Below are 22,107 nucleotides of genomic sequence, written 5' to 3'. Positions count from 1 at the left end.
AATTGTGAAGAATTAATTATATAAGTGAAGAAAATCAAACAGTCGCTTCGTACGTAAGAATTGTCTTGCCCGAATTAACTTTCTCATGGTGGTGACAACTCTACGCTTCTATTCCACTTTGCCTCAGACGATTATGTACGGCTGAGAGAGAAAGCCATAATAGTCTGAGAGTTTTGCACTGTCACAATCACCCCTTCATTTTTCTGTGTTTTTCTCTTTTTTTCTACATTTCTTCTCTCTGCGTGTCCATTTATCTTAACTACGACCCACCTCTCTCTCTCTCTCTCTCTCTCTCTCTCTCTCTCTCTCCAGCAAGAAAGGGACTAATATTTCTCGCAGGAAGAGCTAATTGGAGGTGGTCAAATCCTCTTTCTTTTGCCAGGATGAAGTTGGAGCAGGGGAGTGGATATTTCTCCCAGCGAGACGGATGACGCTAAGATTTGAACGGAAATGTTTATCCTGTTTATAGATAAGAATAAAAAGGAGGAAAGGCAGAGGTGAGGTGCTGATGCAGCGAGGCTGACTGGGAACTGAGAAATGAAACTTAGATACGAAGAAAAGAAAGAAAGAAGAAAGAGTGCCTTGTTGGTCCCAAATTATCGAACTGTGGTTTTGATGGATTTATTTTTTTTCTTGCATGGCTACAAGAATATAGAGTGGAAAGGTCAGGGTTCATACACTGTCGCAAGGAGGCTGATTGGGAATAGAAAACAAAGCCTGAGATTAATGTATGTCATGACCCAAAATACTAACAAGAAATGATGGAGATGAGAAGGTTTACTGAGATGGAATATACAGGGTGTACATAAATTGTTTAATCGAATTCGTTTTCTCTAAAAATGTAAAAAAATACTTGCTCTTACAATTATCTTTCTTCTACGAAAGAAATGACCAATATTTTATAAGAAAGAAACAAAAGCATATTAAACAAAGTCGCCTATTAGGGATGTGAGAAAATGTATCATATAAATATTGCATCATGCTTACCAGCGGCACGCATGTCTACCATTCTATGCGTGTCTACTATTCTACAGTGGCGTGTAATGGGCAGAAATGGAAACGACACCAGTACAATTTCAACAAAATTATTAAAGAGATTAATCACACAAGTGGCATGTTTTATCTCTAACGAAGATACTTTATCGTTAAATAGGAAATTCTATTAAGAAAATCTTCACCTCTTTGTAATTACCAACGCCTTTACCTACTGGCTTATAGTTTGAAAGCTCACTGGTCCAATATTAAGGTTCTTCATCATTATTTTTTTTTTTAATTACCCCAGAACCGTACGAATTCCTACCAAAAGACGTAAGGAGTTAGTGTTAGATGTCACGTTTATGTTTAAAGACCGCTGACCCTGACAGTATACGTAGGTCCTGTCATCAGATGGAAGTGCTTCAGATATCGCGATCCTGAGCCATTTTATTATGCAATCCCTTACCTAGAGGTTTCCACGCAGGACGTCATCCCCGTGTATTCTGCGTCCTAGATCTTGCCACTTTTTACTGTAGATTCATACCTGTGATACTCCTTAGTCAGTCATCTTCCTTCTTCCTATTAACATGTCCAGACTATCTGAATCTTGCAGTTTGCATCATGCGATAATTATCTTTTTAGCTATTTCAAACTTGCAGCAAACTGTCCTCAGTTCTGGGACTCAGTGAGATTCTACGCATCCATCTCAGTATTCTCATTTCTGTGTTCTTACCTAAATATAGCAACTTTTATTACAGGCCAGTTTTACTGCAGTACCGTACAACATAATACCTGTGACACGTTTTGTGCAGAGTGCCCTTAGCACGAAAGGAAAATCCATTCTTCACTAGGAAAAGGTAACAATTCCTTCAACTCCACTTCTCGTTCTTGCAACAAGCTCCTCCTACCGTACTCAGCATGTTCAACAAATAACAAAATATAGGCTATACCTCTTTATATTCCAGGTGGCTTTCTCTTCAGTCAGTATTTTCTCTTCAGTTGCCCACATCCCAGATATCCCTATATAACGCATTTTGAACATCTTCTTGTCCCGCAGTCTACCTACAATATGACACCACCTATTACAAGTTGTTCACAGGACTGAATTCATACCATCTCCCTAGTTAAACGCACACAGTAGAGGACCCCACGTTCTGCTCCACGACATTACCTTCCTCACATTTACTGACCATGACCTTTATTTTACCACTATCAACTTTCCATTCTTCTACTTTCAATCCATCACTTACCTCTCAAACTTTTCCATGCATCCATCTACAAGCAGACTAAATCAATAGTATACAGTTGCGCTGATGGCACGACTCTACAGTGATTCAAGTGCCAGACTGAATAGCAACTGACTCAGTCACAAACTCTAATTTTTATCAGCTCTGACAGAGAATTCCTTTCATAACTGTTCTTTTTTTTACAGACGTAGCTGTCCCTTAGTACAATATTATCACTAACCTGACTAAGCATTTCACCCTCTGAACTCTATTAAATGCCTCCTCCAAATCCACGAAACGTAGTACAGCTTCCAGTTCGTCCAGTGGCATTACTCTTGCTATTGTTAGATAATGAATACCGTGTCAGTCGTGCTTCATGGGGCCATAACCCACATTGTATCATTTATATCCACTTTTTTATTAAGTTCTTACTGACCCATTCAATAACTCTCATTACCGGTATCTGATCTAACAGTTCCTAACTTCTTTAAATGCCTTTCATCACTGTTTTATCTTTACATACATCCACAATCATACTCTCTAGCTAGTCTTCAGAAACTGCTTCTTCGTTTTCAGCTACTTTTGGCACCTTTGTTAAAATTTTTACACCTCAGTTACCAACAAGTTTGAACACCTCGGCCTCAATTTCCAATATTCCAGCCACTTGCTCATCACCATTCTTCCGACTGTGCATCTAACAATTTCCTCTTTAGTCTCAGATGGTGGGCCTTGCACTCGTTCAGCAAAGACCCTTCCATTCCGAATCAGATTACTCATTCAACAAACCCTAGTATTGTTAATGCCATGTTCTTTTTAAATTCCCGTTCACAACAGATAACAGTCTAACGTCATATCAGACCAGTTGCCCACCGATCGCTTCCGGATTATTCTGTACCATTCGATTTGCGGGCTAGAATAATTGCCTCTCAGAACCAATTAACTTGCAAATTCTGATCAGTATCTTTGGCTATGTCATCAATTAATCAGTCCGAATACGTGTTTTTATACCCGTTTCTGTGTACCACCAGACGATTCTATTATATTTAGGGCAGACCTCTTCAAATGAAAGCAATCTTTAATTCCTTCACTTCAAAGAATCTTTCCCAGGCCAAGAAAAATTTGTCAGTTGGTAGCTTTTGGGGGAAGTCATGTACTGAATCCCCGTAAGGGGTACTGGATATATATCCTCTTCAGTTCTAACAATCTCTCCTAAATGATTTTTATCGCTGAAGGTAGCTTGAATATGACAAAAAACGCATTACCGTTGTGAAGGAGTAACTTGTGCAGTTGCAGGCCAGGGACGTCATCTGCATTTTATTCAAACGTTCCTTTTTTTTTTCTTCTTCTTTTTTTCTTTTTTCTACAGGATTGTTTTCGAACTAGCTAGGTTACATGTAGCGTTCATTAGCACCTTTACTTGGGGAAATTTCTATTAACATGAATAAAATCAGCTAGTGGTGGCCTGATTATAATGAAAATAACGCCGCCAAATTGAAGTGGCAAACTCTCATAGTCACGTCTTCTCTTTCATTTATTCCATCGTTGGTTTGTTTTTATATGACGGAGCTGGACCACACGCTAAACTTGAATATCGAGTCGTACCTGCGTGAAATTCGGTGAACCCTGGTTATGAAGTAGGAATGAATTGCGTAGTCATTAGTCAAATATCAACACAGTTGAATAAGACGGTACGGGTCTTTACCAGGTTAGAAAAAGTGCGCTGTAGTTAATGAGAGTAAAGCTGGAGTCGAACGCCATGAGGCGCTTGGCCTTTGAGCTTGTGGTGGTTTTTTCAACTACTGTCGTAGAATACATGGTCACTACACCGTCCAGGTTACCTTAGTAATTTCATTTAGGTGTTACTTTAGGTAAACTCATTTTACTTGTTAACCCTGAATGGATGGATGGAAACCTGAATCGACTGGCACCAGCTGCTCGCACCAAAACTCGAACCCTGAAGCAATCAGGCCGGCAGCTTCGTAGTTTGCAATGCTAACCACTCGGCCACCGCGGCAGTGTTAATGGCGGATGATTTTAGTAAGCCTGGTGAATTACAGAAGTTTTATATATTGTTACGAGTGGCCCACTCCGAGTTGGTATAACTTTAGTCTCTCACCAACCAATACTTTCAAACTAAAGGATTCAAACATAGCCTCCATTAACCTGTTTAGTATGAGAGGCCTGGCATAAGCTGAATATGTATATACACCCCATTACAAAAGTGGTTGAAAATAAAATCACATCGTGTGGAAAGGGTAAAGGTGACTTCCTAGCACCTCTTCCATGCCAACTTATTTCTGCATATGATACACTAATTCTTTCTTGTATATAATCTATGCCGATTTAAGCCATTTCTTGGTAGCACTTCTCTCACATTATATTCCAGCAACGCCAGAAGACTACCATATAACTATCCGGGAAAAAGTAACAGGAGGCACAGTGTTAAACTTTTGGCCAAAAATACACTACCACCCTTAATATCAGCGGGGGTCGGGGGTGGTGGAAAGAGGGGCTCAGTTGTGCAGTGCCGCCCCCTGATAGACAAAACGCGGGTAAATAGCAAAACTAAGCCGAGTTGATGGATTAAAATAGGAGGCGGGTTGACAGGTTGGCGTGCGCGTCCCACACACCTTGATAACCTGCCGACACGGATCCTCTCTTACCACAAACAGACCGCGAATTTGGCTTCAGAATCCCTTCAAAAGTCTTCTCCAAAATTTTCTACATGGAAAGAAAGAAACGCCGTTATCTCTAATGGTTATATGTTCAATTAGTGTACAGTTTTTGTCATTGTAACCCTCCAACATCTTGTCCCCCACACAATAAAATGATTAAAAGCAGAAAATATACATCACACTTACTATTAATTATTGTTTCAAATGTGACTCCAAGCATGATTATAAAGTCAGCAGAGCTCGAGCTCATACTTGTTCCCCCTGTTATTCTCAACACATTTTCATATGTGTTATTATATTTACCATTCAGTACAAGCCCTAACACTCTTGGGTATGATTGCACTCAAGGGCAAACAGGAATGAGTAGAATATGACAAGTACGCTTGGGAAATGCAGGGTGAAATTGTTATGCATGAATTTTATCTTTGCTTCTCTTTCGTATGAAGATACATTTTAAAAATTTGTCAAAGTCCTGATTGAGACCCTAGACTCGGTACACATGCATTACGAGATTAAATACAATTACTGTCAGTCTATGAGAATGTCGTTTTACGTGACTGCCTACATTCGAACTCTGTCGGTTCTTCCAATTGCATACAGACTGAGACACACTAAAACAAAATCGGTACAACACCACTCTCACAAGCATCACTTTTCCTGTAGACACCCCTCTTCAAGTCCCACGTCGTCAGTACGGAGAAGGGTTTATTCCAGTTATCCCATGGGGGTTTGGTCCAACAGTAGACCAAATACAGGCTGATAATGATGCAGGAACAGTTATATGGGTCCTGTTACCCCCAACAGAGTGCTGTTCAAAGATATTCTTCTGTCAACCCTAGATGTAATGGATCTTAACGTCAAGAAAATGCAAATCTTATCTTGAAATTTTATCATAGTACCACTCCAAAAACCTTTTCCCTGTGACTATATATGAAGTGGATCTTACGGCCATCTGGGTGCTAATTTAAGCCTGACACCCTTCTAAAAATCTCCTCCCAATATCTGTTGATGGAACAGATAGTACTACCGACAGTGTCAATGTATTTTTGCACCTCTCCAAAAAAAATTTCCCACCAGCTCTAAATGGAATGGATCCTACTGTCAGCACTGTGTAACTTTTATCGTAATATCCCTACAAAACTCTTCTCCAAACAAGACTATGCGTTCCACACCTTGATTACCTGCAAACACCGAGCTTCTCAGTCACCGCCGATGGAGTGCGAGTTTTATAATCCACCATTTATAATTTCGAAAAATTCTAAACAGGAGAGTCAAGAAAAATCGTAGTCTCTGTTTACATATACAATCAAGATGTAATACTTAATATGTTAGAATTCATTGCTTTCCACTACTAATACATCAAAATTTTTCTTTTCATCCTATTCCCCCAGATTTCCACAAATTTTCAACAGTTTTTTTTCTGTCTGCCATTGCCATCCTCCTCTCTTTTCTCATTCCTCTCTCTCTCTCTCTCTCTCTCTCTCTCTCTCTCTCTTTCTCTCTCTCTCTCTCTCTCTCTCTCTCTCTCTCTGATTCCATCCACCTTTCTGTAATATTCCTTTCTCCGTTTCATCCATTCTTCCTACCTCTCTTCTTCCAGTTCCCCCTTCCCTTTATTTCATCATTTTATCTCCCTATACTCGTTCTTTTTCCCTATCCTCAGCCACACTACCGACGTCACTCCTTCCCATCTTTCATTCTTGTATCCCCCAATGTCGTCCATCAATCCTCTCGCTCTTCATATCATCTTTACTTCTTCCCATCTTCATCTCTTCTTCCTTTCGTCACTCCTTACCATTTCCCATCTTCACTTCTTCTTCCTTCCGTACTGATATTTCCCACATGCATTTCTCCATAAGTTAATCCATTTGTCATTATTTCCCATATCTTGTATATCCCCTTCTGTTCCTCTATTTTCCCTTCCCTCACTCCCTTCTTGTTATGTCCTACCATCATCTCTCCAACTTCCCTCTCTGTCTCTCTCCATTCCTCTCTTTATCTTCTCTGTTCCCCCGATTTTCATCTCCAAAACATCCTCACCCACACCTCTACATCTCCCATCCTCATCACTTCATGCGTTTCCCCTCTCCTTCATATTTCCTTTTCTCATTTCTCCTTACGTCCTCACTCGTTCCCATTTCCCTTTCATAATTCTCCTCTGTTTCATCCATAAATATTTCTTCTTTCTTTCCCGTCTCCTGTTTCCCCCAGCTCTTTCCGATCTTTCATCCTTTATTTCTCTTATACTCTACCTACTTTATCTTGACCTAAAATTGCCTTCTCTTCATCCTGAATGCTGATGTATGACAAGAAATTAACTCAAGGATATGAAGCTACTTACGAGAAGTGTTCTGGAAATGATGTATAGTTGTAGTACTGCCTTCTTCTCATTAAGCTACGGGAAATAAGCTGTAAAGTGACGAGACCTCCATCAATTTAACTCTCTTATGATTGGAACAACTCTGTCATTCCATTTCAGCTAACGCCAGATCACTTATTGAATTTAGTGTGAGTATAGGAGACTGGGTGTGTTAATATTAGTACCGGTACCATTGACTCTCCAAACGTCGGGACAAATGTAGTAGCCTATCCAGTAACCAGCTAATCCTCTATCCGCTGCCAGACATATCAACCCCATCAATACGATGCTGTTTCACTGACTTGTTACTCCACCTCCATGCCATTTTATTCAGTTGAGAAGGGTACTCTATCTGAAAAAGGGTTAATGGAAACTAAATCTAACCCATTCTGTCTGAAGAGTTTCCCCTGAGCTGAGTAAAAGCGTCTGGGGATAGCGAGAGTAAAATGAAAAGACGTCATCGGATTGAAGGAGCATATCTTAGAAGGGAACGCTGGAAATGAATGGCCTCCACGTTTCTTGAAGGTATTAAGATGGACGAAGTAGACCATCCTCACTAACTACCTATCAACCCGCCAAGACGATTTTATTCAGCTGAGTGAGTCACAGGAGCTTGAGACAGTAAAAGTGGACTTACTGTACCATCATTTCTCCCTCCTATCCCAACTCTAACCCACACGATTTCATTCAACTGGGGGAGTCATGGGTGCCTGAGAAATGAGATGAGCATACTATAGTCTACACCATCCTTACTTCCTCCTCTCCATCTCGCCAAGACGATTTTGTGCAGCTGAGAGAGCCGTAGGAGCCTGGGAGTATTAAGGTGAACATGCTATAATCTGTACGATCCTCACTCCATTTGTTCACAACGCCAAGACGATTCAACCTAGTTAGCTACAGTAGCCTGAGAGCGTCAGGTGAACACAATATGAGGCGTCCAGAGGTTGAGGGGCAACCTCGCCAAACATTGAAATTTCTGTTCTCACTTGCCGGGGTAAATTTGACCCATTTTCTATGAATTGGTGTGTAAAGGCAGGCCAAACTCACCCTTATCACATGCATTCTGAGGGTCTGAAGTCCCGGGGTTGTCTATCAGGACTTGTGCTTCTGGAAGGTAAAGGGACGATATTTTGGTCCGGCCACTAGCCAATAGGACGCTGCAACTGAAACTCCCGTGTTTACACCCTGCCGCTCAGCCAATCAGCACCCGCGTAGCATCGCCTGTAGTCAGTCTACCTGCCACTCTCACGTGTGTTGGAAGGATTACTGATGTTGTGCTGTATTTTGTCATATTATACGATTTATACGCATCAACATGTCTTCTAGTGACACTCAAAGTGAAGTGCAGTTACCAAAGGTAACTAGGAAGAGGCAGAGGAACCCTGAGAACTGGAAACAAGCTGTAGCTAAGAAGAAAAGAAACAGTGGTGAGTCTTACTTTAGTCGCCATAGGAATCAACAGGTTCGTGCAAGACGCGTTGGATCTCCCTGCCAGTGCCATGATAAGTGTTTCACCCGTATTGGTGGTGATAATGTGCAGGAAATTTTGGATAATTTCAGGGCATTGGGTGACCATTATGCTCAGACAGCATACATTGTTGGCCGTGTGTCTGTTGGTGCTGTGAAACGGTCCCGTGTGGCTGGTGATGACCAGGAAAGCAGAATAAAACGGAGCATGATTTACACAGTGATGGTGAAGGTTAAGGATTTAAAAGTGTCATGTGGCATTTATTAAAATGCATGATACTTCAGAAAAACGTGTTCGTAATTCTTTGAAAAAGATATCAGATACTGGTACAATTGACTCTGACATGCGAGGTAAACATGCGCCCCCGAATAAAGTGTCTGGTGAGAGGAAGGAGAGAGTGCGGGAGTACATCAGAGGTCTGCCGACTGTGACGAGCCATTACTCACGAGCGAAAAGTCCGCACCGCCAGTATCTTCCTCCTGGGCTTAGTATTCACGAGTTGTACAAGGCTTATAAGGAGGTACTTGAAAAAGAAAATTGTAGTGCTGATGTCGTCTCACAAGATTATTTTGAACGTGTTCCGTAATGAGTTCAATATCGGATTTGAACCACCAAGTTCAGATACTTGCAACTAAATCATACACACACACCCGCTTGCACTGGCGCCATACTCTGCACTCTGAAGACGTAAGTGTTCCTAATAATTAAATTTATATATTTTTTGTGTAGGAACTACTTCCATTTTATGCTGGAAATACAGTACCGATACATGCATTTTGTGTCCATTAAATAATAGCACAGTTTTTGCATAATAAATAATTTCAAAAATTCATAAAAAATATGTTTTTTAGCTTTGATGGAAATAGTTCATACCATAGTTTTGGTTTACACTGAAGTTTAGAAAAATTACCAAACTTTGATTTTTCTTTATTTGTGCCATTTTGAAATGGAGGGTAGAATTTTATGCAACAAAAAATCGTTTATATTTGAAATCTACAAGGAAAGACGAGTACATTGAGTATAAACATGTACACAATACTACCACAAAAAAAAAAAAAAAAAATGCGGAACCATTAAATAAGCTTTGAATTGAAATTTCTCGAAACTGTAGTTTGGGGATGTCGCCCCTCCTTTTCTGGACACCTCATATGATGTATAGCATCCTTACTTCCTCGTATCCCAGCCTTAGCCCAGACGATTTTATTCGGGTGGGTGAGTCACAGGAGCCTGAATGTGTTTACTTGAACAAAGTATAGTTCATACCATCCTTGCCCCTTCTTATCCCAGCACTAACTCAGCCAGTTTCTTTCAGCTAAGGGAGGGTCGTAATCTGTATGATGCGGCAGGTTTCGCAGCACTGCTTTCTTAGCGAATTTTTTTGCTTAATATACCTTATCATATTACTATTCATACCATCTTAATACCGACATAGTTTGCAATAACATACAAGAGGATAGTATGGTGTAATGTGTATAATAAATCGCTGAGGAGGAAGTATCAAGAAATATTCAGAGCCACTTGAAAAATGATAGTTATAGGAATCTGTGTGGTAAGGTGGACGAAACTATACCCAGACGATTTTATTCAGTTGCGTGAGTCTTAGGTGGCTGGGAACTAAGGCAAACAAACTTATACCATCCTCAGTCCCTTCTATTCCAACCTTAACACAGGCGATTTTATTAAGCTAAGAGAGTCGTAGGGGCTGAGCGCTAGGGCAGACTAAGGTATACCATCCTCAACCCCTCCAGTCCTAATTCTAACTCAGACGATTTATTCAGTTTAGTGAGTCAGGAGTGCCTCAGAGCTAAGACAGACGGCTCTATACTTACATCAGTTCCTCCTATCCCAGAAGCTCAGACGATATTATTCAGCCGAGTGAGTCATGGCGACCTGGTAACTAAGGCGGACGAAACCATACATACCTCAGTCCCTCCTACCCAGTCCAGGACCAGACGATTTTATTCAGCCGGGTGAGTCGTGGGGACCCGGTGGCTAAGATGGACGAAACTATATATATATCTAAATCTCAGTACGGTACTTCACATCCGCCGCAGATAGATCCTCCCAACCCCCTCCCACGCAAGGACTGTGTGTCTATCATCCCTGCTCCCACGTCCCTGGCTCTGCGGAACACCTAATCTGGGAGTTGGGATTCAGTCGGCGTCGTCTCTGTGAAGTCGCCCTCCCGTTACCAACCCTTTATTGCCAACTATCGCGGTATTGGCAGGGGAGGCGGGGTGGGGGGTCACTGTTTCTGGGTACACACACTCGCACGCATACGCATCTACGTACATGTATATGCATTTCTCTCTCTCTCTCTCTCTCTCTCTCTCTCACATTTTCCCTACCTTTCTTCATTATACGTCTCCTCATGTTCCTCCCTTGCTTTTCCTTCTCTTCCTTTGCCTCCTCCTATCTACCTCTGTCTTCTGCCTCCTTCTGACCCCTCTCCCCTCCTTATCTTTCTTCTCTTTCCTCCTCCCTGTCTTTCTGTAGCATCCTTCTCTCTCTCTCTCTCTCTCTCTCTCTCTCTCTCTCCTTCCCGCTTATTTCCAATTCTGCATTCTCTCCCCGTCTCTCTCTCTCTCTCTCTCTCTCTCCCTCTCTCTCTCTCTCTCTCTCTCTCTCTCTCTCTCTCTCTCCCCGCTTCCTCTTCTTTACTCCTTTTCCATCTTCATCCTTTCTCCCTCCCGCTTCTCCCCTTCTCTCTCCTTACCCCCACATCACACAACTTGCACAGAGGGAGTTGGTTGAATGGGCTGGGGTAGAGGAGTTACTGTTACTGGGTACTTGCTTTGCCTTTAGTTACTTCCCTTCCCCCTCTTCACTATCATGTTTCTCCTCTCTCTCTCTCTCTCTCTCTCTCTCTCTCTCCCATCGTACTCCGTTCCCATCGCTCTTTACACTTTACCTCTTGTCTCCCTTCTGTTTCTAGTATAAACCCTCTCTCCGCCCTTCTCCCTTCATAATCATTTCTTTAAAACAAACATATTTTTAAGTTTAATGTTTTATAATATGTTTTCCTTATGATCATGACGCAGTGATAGTTCTTATATAATATCTCCTTTTGACTATTACTAAAACCCTATTATCCTTACGTAGTGCCAAACATGCCACCAGAGCATTGGGTCTATCCGCTCTTACATCTATTGAACAACTTTAGCTTAGTCCTCCTTGTGGGAAAGTTAAAAGGATAAACAAATGCCATTATACTTCAGTCTGTTTTCAGTGTAGCTAACAGATACTAAGCTAAGCCTTCCCCTTTTACTAATCTCGTGTGTCAAGGGTAAACGTGCCGGAAAAGTGGAACCTGTCTTGTTTATATAACCCTTCAACCCGTGTACGCCATTTTTATAGTATTCTTGATGCTACCAGAAAATTTCATTCAACTTAAGAGACTCCTTTCCTTCTCAAAATATTATTCAGGCTTTAAGTAACCCTTCCAGCTCAATAGTGTACCCAGTGCTTAATACTACCGTCTCGTATTGGCATGAATAAAATGAAAAGAGCATAGCAGACAATAAGAAGGCGGTCGTTGCTGCAATACACAAACTGGGAGGGGGTGCAGTATATAAACCATGTTACTTATCGGATACTGGCGAGAGATGCAAATATTAATCACCTTGTATATGAAAACTTACAAGAGGTAGAGTGTATGGAGTACCGTACGTATATCGAAAATTGACAAGGGGACACACTGTATGGACCTAGGTATGGACCATCCTATACGTAGAAAGCTGGCATGGGGGCGCAGTATATGGTAACCGTGAATACCAATCTCATATCGCCCCCTTCGGATCGTAGTGGCCCCAGGCTAGGCTAGTGTAGTCCAGAACATTTCTGGCCAGAAGACTGACCTACACCCCCGGTACCTTTTATATGATTAAATCAAAATATTTGGCTACATCTGGGACCGTAATGCATAGGCCACAGAGAGCTGTATCATTAGACTACAAGGCGTCAATATAAGAATCTCCTTATATTTTGAGAACTGGGAAGGGGTGAAATATACCGTATGTTCATCTTACTGTATAAAGAAAGAAAAATGTAATTAGATCTCTTACCTTATGAAACCAGGCGACAGTCTCGGCGGCGGGGTTGGCTTCGACGTTGCAGTGGAAGCTGACGTTGATGCCTTCCCTCACATCCAGGGGCAGGGGTGGCGCTAACCTTTTCAGACTCACCATCGGCGCGTCTGTGGTGTGGGGGTGGGCAATGGGGAAGATTGTGGTGGTGATGATGAGGGAAGATTTTTTGGTGGTGATGGTGGTGGGGGAAGAAAATGTTGTGGTGATGGTGGTGATGAAAAGACTGTGGTGGCAGGGATGTTGAGGCAAGAAAGGGGTGACGATCGTGGAAGACAGAGGTAGTGTAGTTGGTAGTGGAAGAGATGGACCGAGATGATGGGAACGGTAGAGAATGTGATGATTGTGAAGGTAGAGGCTGTGATTACGATGATGGCATAAGGAATTCATGCTTAGAGTAGTAGGTAGAGAGTTATTGTGATGATGATTGTGGATGAGTTAGACCGTTGTTGTGGTAGTGGTGGAAGAGAGAGAGGTTATGGTGATTGGAAAGGTTGTGATGGCAATAATAGAGGTGATGGTTGTAGTGGTGATAGCGTTGGAGGAGACAGACCACGTGATGACGGTGATGGAAAGGAAAATTTGTTGTTGATGGTGGAAAATGATTTTGATGGCGATGGTGATGAAAGGGGATTATGGTGCTAATGTGGTGAACGAGTAGAACTGTGGAATTGGTGATGGTGATACTGAGATACTTGTATTTTGGTAGCATGGTGGAAGAGAGGAACTTCGATGGTAGTGATGGTGCCAGAGGGGTATTCTATGATACCGATAATCTGTGGTGAAGATTGTAGTGGTGATGGGAGAACGGTAGTGATAATGGATGAAAAAAAATGTAGTCGTGGCAGTGGAATAATGTATTTATGCATCTATATCTATCTATCTGTCTATAGCCCGACGCCCTAATCCCGCAAAGGGTGGCCGCAGACAAAACGCCTCCAAGTCACTCTGTCACCCACCATTTGACTCCCCTCCCCCCAACTCACCCCCCCCTCCCTCATATACCTCTCAACTCCATCCCTCCACCTCATCCTCGGTCTACCCCTCCCTCTCCCTCCCTCCACCTCACCTACATACACCCTCTTAGTCAGTCTTTCATTCTCCATTCTCTCCACATGTCCAAACCACCTCAGTGTATTTCTCCTAATCTTTTCAACCACATCCACATCTACCCCACAACGTTCCTTCACTTCTTCATTCGTCAACCTGTCCCTCTACGTCACTCCACATGCTCCTCTCAAGCAACTCATTTCCACTGCTCTCACTCTTGACTTGTTCCCCTCTTGCAAGGTCCACGCCTCGCTTCCATACGTCAGGGTAGGGATCACAATACCATCATGCAGTGATTTCTTAACTTCTATACTCACCTCCCTATTTCTCATCACTGCTTTCAGTGTACCAACAACCTTTCTTCCCTGCTGTACCCTTTCACGTACATCATCCCCCAAGGTTCCATCCTTACTCATCACACTACCCAAGTACTTGAATGCATTCACATTCTCCATATCCTCACCATCCAACCTCACTGCACACTCTGTGACTTCATTCCTCTCAAACACCATAACTTTACTTTTGTTTACATTAACTTTCAGCTTCCTCCTCCTACACACTGTCCCAAATTCATTCACCAAACCTTGCAACTCCCATTCATCTTCACTCAACAATACTGTATCATCAGCAAACAGCAACACCGGAAGCTTCCAAATCTCACCCTCATTCATTAGGGCCACCCCCACATCCACTGCCCTACCTTGCACCTCCTTTACGACCCCATCCATATATATATTAAACAGCCATGGAGACATCACACACCCCTGTTTCAGTCCCACATTGAGATCAAAGAACTCACTCAGCTCACCATCCACTCGCACCGTAGCCCTAGCTCCCTCATACATACTCTTCACAGCACTCAACAATTTCCCCTCCACTCCATATATTCTTAATACCTTCCACATACCTTGCCTATCTATTCTGTCATAAGCTTTCTCCAAGTCCATGAAGGCAGCATACACTTTCCTTCCCTTCTCTAGATACTTCTCCACTAAACATCTTAGAACAAATATCTGATCTACACACCCTTTTCCCTTCCTAAATCTCCCTTGTTCTTCTCCAACTAGCTCCTCTGTCATATGCCTAACCCTATCAATGAGTATTCTACCATATATTTTACCAGTCACACTAAGAAGGCAAATACCCCTATGGTTACCATATACTTCTCTCTCCCCTTTTCCTTTGTACAGAGGAACAGTTATACCTGATTTCCAGTCCTCTGGAACCCTTCCCTCTTCCCAAGCCAATCTACACAACTTCCATATCCACTCTACAACAATCTCACCCCCATACCTAAGCATTTCACCACACACTCCATCAATTCCTGGGGCCTCTCCCAGCTTAATCTTCTTCATCGCTTCCACTACTTCCGACCTACTGATCTCTTCCTCCCTCCTCTCATCTCTTCTTCTCCCAGCCATTCCCCAACCACTTATACTCACACTGCTCTCACTCTCTACATTCAACAAATCCTCAAAGTGCTCCTTCCATCTCCTTAATTTCTCTCTCTTCTCCACCAACAATCTATTATTCCTATCTTTCACTCCCCTACTATTTCCCCTTTCACACTGCCTTACTATCTATCTATAATTATATATATATATATATATATATATATATATATATATATATATATATATATATATATATAGGTGATGGTGGTAGTAAAGAAGGACTGTTATGGTAATAGAGATGGCAGCGAATGAAAAAGATTATTACGAGGAGGTGGGTAGGAGTATTATGGTTGCGATGGTTGTGGAAGAAAGGGAATATACTGTAGATATGATAGTGATGATGATAGAATAGGTGATATTGGTATGTGATCGTAATGTTGGAGGCGAGACAAGCATATCTGAATTATGAGTGTCAAAGACTGAGAAATTAATTAATGGAAAAACACTGGGCTCACATGGGTCACCGGGAAAGAAATCTCCTTCGAGAATCCATTTTGGTATAACAGAAAATTCTAACTGAACTCTTTTGCTCTCGTTAGCAACCATTTTCCTATATTTTTGTCAAATAGATAAAATTGATGAAGTTAAAAAAAACAATGAACAGGTGGCATTAACATCAACCAGACACACTGGGTGTATAAGCAGGCAATGTTGACGGAGCCAGGCCATTGCATATTAACCAGTGATAAATCTCGTTAGTACCCGTCAACAATCTGGGTAACTCCGTAATTCTTTAAAACTGTCCTCTTACTGATTCCGTTCAATCTTTCTCTCTTCACCGCACGACTGCATTTCTTACCCTTTGTTATCGTTATTTGAATGATCATTGCTTTTCTGAACTATGAGCTTTCATCTCTCCCCCATTTCGGAGGGTTCGAGGTACCCGCCTGTCATCGCACTCTCACCGCTCTAACTGCCTAATGCAAGAGTTCATCGGTTCTCGAAGGTCTTCCACTCGTCACCTCTGGAACTGTCTTCCCCAGTTTATGTTTCACGCTACCTCTGCACTTCCGATCTTTTAAACGCAATTGTGTCCAGGCGTCTGAGTATGAACGTATCTTTATTTTCTAATGTTTAATTTTTTCATGGTAAGGGCAATTTTTTTACAGGTTTCCAGCCTTTAATTCTTTACTGCATGAAAAACTTAAATAGAACAGGCGATAAACAGTACTTTAATGTCAACTTAAAATGACACTGAAAAAAAAAAGAAAAAAAATTAACTGAGTGTCCTGGGCGCAAAGCTGGTAATACTGACAGTATCGGTGTGGCCTTGGTAATTACTGGGAGGTTACTGTATATTTGCCGGAGATAATGCTTGTTAATTAATACTCGGGAAGCGCCTGGTATTTGGATAGTGTGCACCATTATCTTTCGCTTAGTTAAGCCACTTTTAATTAAGGAAAAATAATGAACACAACGTCTATTACAGTTTCCACCGGCCTATGCGTTGGCCTATCCCCTCAGAACTTATAATGACAACTTTTTTTTACCTTTGCCTTTCCTTGTAGTGGAGTGACCTGAAGCAGTCTACATGACCACAGACGGATGAAAAAAAGAAAAGAAAAAGAAAGAAAGAAAGCTTATGCCGATATTGACACTGTGGAGTATTGATGATATTAAGGAGTGTTGATGATGATACTCGAGGTGTTCATGATAAGTTTCAAGATTTGCTGGAGTTATAGTATTGGTGACCGTGTTAGGAAATGTTGTTAGAAAGACGGGGGATTTAATGATACTGGCAAACGTTGGGCGATGAATTCAGATTAATGATGACATAAGGAGGCGGCGATGATGACGAGAGTTGATGATGGCGATATAACGAGTATTGATGCGTCATAGCAGTTGGAGTGGCTGTGCAGAAACTGATTATTATAATGTTGAAGAAAATGGCAGAGAAAACTGATAAAAGATAAGAATATTTTAATATCACTGGAGACTGATGATGACAAGATTAGACGAATTGATGATGAAACTGGACAGCTTTGATGGCAACAAGACAGAAAATATTGATGAGAGTGATGACAAAAAGAATAAGTTGCACTGATGAGGGCGAAATTAAAGATCGTTGATGACAAAGAGAGTTTGTGTAGAGATTTAAATATTATTGGAGAACTCGTGTGTGTGTCATAAAGGGCAATTAATAATACCACCTGAAAGGGAACAGTGATTAATGGTTTTCTTAAGGTTAGAGGCAAATTAATTTAATCTTAGTTCGTGTGCTTCAAACTTATACTGGGAAGGAAAAGGTATGCACCCATTTATAGACAAAGATATATAGAAATTCTTTGGTTATGATATACGATTAGTCTGCATCCCATATTACACAGTGCAGTCAGCAAAGAAACAGAGAAGCCGGACATGCTCTGTTTTCTTCACGTGCTGCAGAAATAATAATAAAAAACTGAGTGCCTCCTTACCCACCCAGATAAAACTTTTATTTCCTTCAGTCTGATGACGTATTTTTAGTCTATCCTTGCTCCCACCGGACGATTTTATTCAGCTTAGGAAAGACCTATTAGTGAAAATGTTAATGAAAACATAATATAACCTCCATTATTAGGAAAGTCAATCTATAAGTGAATAAAATCTTTTGGAGACAGCGAGGACAAAATACATACTGTATATCAGCGGACTGAAGTCCATAAACATACAACCCTTAGTATCGTACTCACACGCCATACAGGTGAACAAACCAGGTGTATGTATTTTAACAGGAGAGTTAATTGGACGGGTAGGTATGCAGTATTTTATATGGGTTTGTTGACACTAACCCCTTCAGTATGATGACGTCGCTCATTCTTGCTGCCATAACTGAAGATATGTGACGTCACTGAACTGAAGAGGTTAAGAGGTACGGTGGAAAGCGAAAGGCGGTATTCAGAACTCGGCGGGGAGGATAGACCAGAGAGTAGCTATTAGGCAGGACTGAAGGGTTACACAGACAAAGCGAAGTCGAACGCCGAGAAAATAGGAGTTCAGTATTTACACAGGTTCGGTGGACAGAAATGCCAGGGAACGTCAAGGGGGACGGTGGTTAAACAGGACACAGCGAAAAGCCAAAGAGACATATTCAGACAGGGGATGCAGGGAAAGCAAGGGGAGCCTAGAGTTAAACATTTGGACAGGAACAACAAATAAGGAAACCAGAGATGGACGATTTGGAAAGCCAAGCCAGCAAATGTTTTGAGCACTTTCCAAATAAAACCGGACACAAAATTTTATTCTGTTTGAAGCCTTAGCAAAGGAAAGCTTGTGGCAGGTATATGACTAAACAAAACTCATCAGAAGGCAACACAGATGGCAGTTTCACAGGATAAAAGGAAAGGAGAAGCTGGAAACACTATTTGCAAAGAGGACTGGCATACTGGAAAGCCGGGAGACAGACTCAGATAGTACGGTGGGAAGGAAGGCCACGGAGACAATGTTTAGACAAAGCACAGCGGACACTGGTATCGGGATTTGGGCAGGATATTTTGTAAGGAAAACCAGATGAATTATATGTGAACTGGACCATCAACACAAAAAGCATACTTTCTGCTCGCCCTCTTATGATATCCCGGCTGAAAGGAAATCGTTGTCAGGGTCTCGCACCAATGACAGACCTGTTGTAAGTGGTTCGAAGCTTTTCTAGACTGCATGGGTAATAGTGTTATGGCGAACTGTTCCTCATGTAATCAAGCAGATCCTCAAACCACCTCTTTAACACAGAACAAAAGGTCTTCGATGTGAAACCCTGGCTACAATTTCCGTTCAACCAATAGTAAGAGTAATGGGATAGTAGAAATTAAAGCTTATGACTGTACATCCGAAGCATCAGACACGGACATACAAAAGCTCCAGAACATTTTAGGCATCGAACACTCTGGCCTGCATAAGCATCACAAGCATCATATTAGACACCCCTTCCCCCATTCGAACTTCGTCAGCATAGGAAAGGATAAAACTTAGTTCCTCACTCTGTCTCAGAAGGGACTATCCTACAGTGGACTTAGCATGGACTAACACAAACACCAACACGCAAGGACACAGACACACAAATTCCGCTGAGACCTGGTAGTTATTCTGTAGTTGAAATTAGCTGTGTGGAGAGAGCTAAAATAAAACGCGGTAGTATTACTCAACAAGGGCATCAAAAGAATGTAGAAAACAGATCTGAAGGTCGATACTTCGCAAAACTGACCAGCCCATGAAATAAACAACCATCCCCCCCCCCACACACACAACGACCTTGGCATGACTTTAAGCATTTATATGCTTAGCATTCTCTCTCTCTCTCTCTCTCTCTCTCTCTCTCTCTCTCTCTCTCTCTCTCTCTCTCTCTCTCTCTCTCTCTCTCTCAACCCGTAAAGCCATCACTCACGTATTACTCCTGCCCGCCTCCCAACTATTAAGGCATCTAGCGGTACGTATTGCCAGGGAAGGAGAATTGCTTTGCCAATATTGGGAGGCACAGGACATAACGCTTCCTGACTCGTATATTGGGCACTCCCCGGCGACTGAGAGTGTTGTGGAGAGACGGAGGGATGGGGGGGACAGGGATAGGGGTGTTTGGTTACCTGGGAGAGAGCGTGGAGGAGAAAAGGAGGAAGCGGGAGGAAAACGAATGTGAGAGAGATTGAGGGAGAAATTAGTGAGAGAGACTGACGGATAAAGATGTGAAAGAGAAGGGGGTGGCAGAGGAATGTTGTGGTGAGGCAGGTGGGGGGGGGGTCACTTGGGGTTGGGGGCGTGTGGATACATGGGAGAGCGCGTGGAGTGGAAAGGAGAGGAATTGAGATAAGAAGAGAGTAAGCAATTCTAGGAGAAGAAGTGACAGAGAAATGCTGTGAATAGGAGGAAGGGGGAGGTTGGGTGGCGGTGAAAGAAGTGTTGTAACCTAGGAGAAAGCGTGGAGAGGAATAGGAGATGGAGAGAAAAGGGGACTGAGCGAAACAGAGAGAAAACTAAGGACAAGGCATGATGAAGGAATGTTGTGGAGATGTAGGAGAGGTGGGGAGCGTGGTTACCTGGGTGACAACGTGGACTGGAGAGAAGAGAGTGAAACATATAAGGGTGTGACGAAGAGGAAAGGGGCAATGGAGCAATGAGTGACCCGTGGAGGTTAGGGGGTGAGGTGGGGTTGAGGGAGATTGTGGTCACGTGGAAGACAGCGTGGAGGGGAAAGAAGAGCACTGGAGGTAAGGAGAGGGTGAAGGATTGGATTAAGGATTGATAACAAAAAGGATGCAATAGAGGACAGTGAGGGCTGCTCGGTGATTGAGGGAAAATGATAAAGGATGGGAGAGTAAGCTGGGCGTGAAGGAAGAGCAGAAGGTGAGAGACAGAATACGGAAGGGGAAATGAAAGAGACTAAAGAAGAGATACAGGAATGTGGTAGAGAGAAAAGAGAGATACAGGAGTGCTTTGACAGGTTGGTAGTAAAGAGTAATTATCAGGGGGATGGGAAGAGAAGAAAGGAGGAAAAAAGAGGGAAGGACTTGGGAGTCAGGGGGATGGAATAGGAAACTAGAGAGAGGAGAGGCGCCTGCGGAGGGGGACTGGGAAGAACATGGTTACCTGAGAGAGAGCGGAGAGGAAACACAAGTGAATAAAAGAGTTGGACAAGGGAAGATATTGAGGAAAGATAACAGAGGACTCAAAGATGAGAGAAGGAAACGAGAGGAACGCAGGAGGGAAAGGGAGAGGGAGATGACAGACAAGAAATAGAAAAAAGAAAAGAGATAAGGGAAGGAAGAGAAGATGAAGATGATGGAGGAGAAGAGGGTGAGAGAGAGTAGGATGGGAAAGGGATCAACAAATAACGGAAGGAATAAAAAAGACTGCTAACAAACTAACTAGTTAGGAGAGAGAGAGAGAGAGAAATCGTTGCAATGAAAACAGATTGTGGAACTAGTTTTAGAGGAAACAGAACTGAATTTAAAGATATGGGTTCAGATAAAAATAAAACCTTAGCAATATGAAACAAACTCATAAAAAATTAAGAAAGCAAATTCATGGATTTAGAAAAGGATGAAAGAGGATGAACAGAAATTAAAAGATAATGAAGACAACGACGTAGGACAAAGTGGAAAAGATTTGGAGTACAGTGACACAGGAAGTAAGGTTGGGGATAGAAAAGAAATTTATATAGGACAGAAGTGAAAACAGTGATGGCCAACGAGAAGTAATTACGAGACGAAAGAAGATTCAGAGAGAAAAAAAGAGTCAAGAAACGTTCAACATGATTACACATCCGTAATGGAAAGGTAATGAGGATACACTAAAAATTAGAGTACGGAGAATCAGAAAAAAAAAAAAATGTGAGCAGAATGAGACTAAATGAGCTAATGAGTAAGAAAACATATATACGTGTAAAAGAATCAAATATTTAAAAATTCATATAGACTTGTGATGAAAGGATATTAGTGAAAATGAATAAGAATATAGGTAAACAAAATGAAAACACAAGACGAAAGCCGGACGAACAGAAATAAGTAAAAAACAACAATAAAAGAAATAACTTGAGAAACGTGCGAGATTAATACAGATCTGTGCTGGAAGGATATTAGGGTCGAGCAATAAAGAAAGAGTGCCGGGAGGAAGGAAAGAAGATGAGGAAGAATGAGGAGGAGGAGGAGGAGGTGGAGGAGGAAAGTAAAAAGAAGTATAGAAAGAGGAAGAATACTAGAGGAAGGAGGGGAGAAGTAAGCAAAGGTAATATGGCGAGAAATGGAAGAAGAAGGAACACGAAGAGGAGAAGAAGAACGGGATGGAGGAAGGAGAGGAAAAGAATAAACTAATGCATCAAACAGGGACGTTATTGGTATTGTTGTGCG

The 22,107-nt window shown here is 42.0% G+C and overlaps 1 protein-coding gene across 1 annotated transcript in view; it reads right to left on the bottom strand.

Annotated features, from left to right (window-relative positions):
- The window catches only part of LOC145398803 (adhesion molecule nephrin-like), a gene marked incomplete at its 5' end in the record, with an annotated part of 88,394 nt that overhangs the window by 41,547 nt on the left and 24,740 nt on the right, over nt 1-22,107 (bottom strand). Inside the window, one exon of the mRNA XM_080271611.1 lies at nt 12,768-12,898. Coding sequence (XP_080127737.1) covers nt 12,768-12,898 — 131 coding nt within the window. The remainder of the gene's footprint in view (nt 1-12,767; nt 12,899-22,107) is intronic.

The sequence above is a fragment of the Coenobita brevimanus genome, chromosome 46 (genome assembly GCF_032717465.1).
Source record: "Coenobita brevimanus isolate Jiangsu-jjx chromosome 46, ASM3271746v2, whole genome shotgun sequence".
In the NCBI taxonomy this organism is placed as follows: domain Eukaryota; kingdom Metazoa; phylum Arthropoda; class Malacostraca; order Decapoda; family Coenobitidae; genus Coenobita; species Coenobita brevimanus.
Note: the sequence above shows the minus strand (reverse complement) of the source record. Positions and strands in the feature narration are given on the sequence as shown.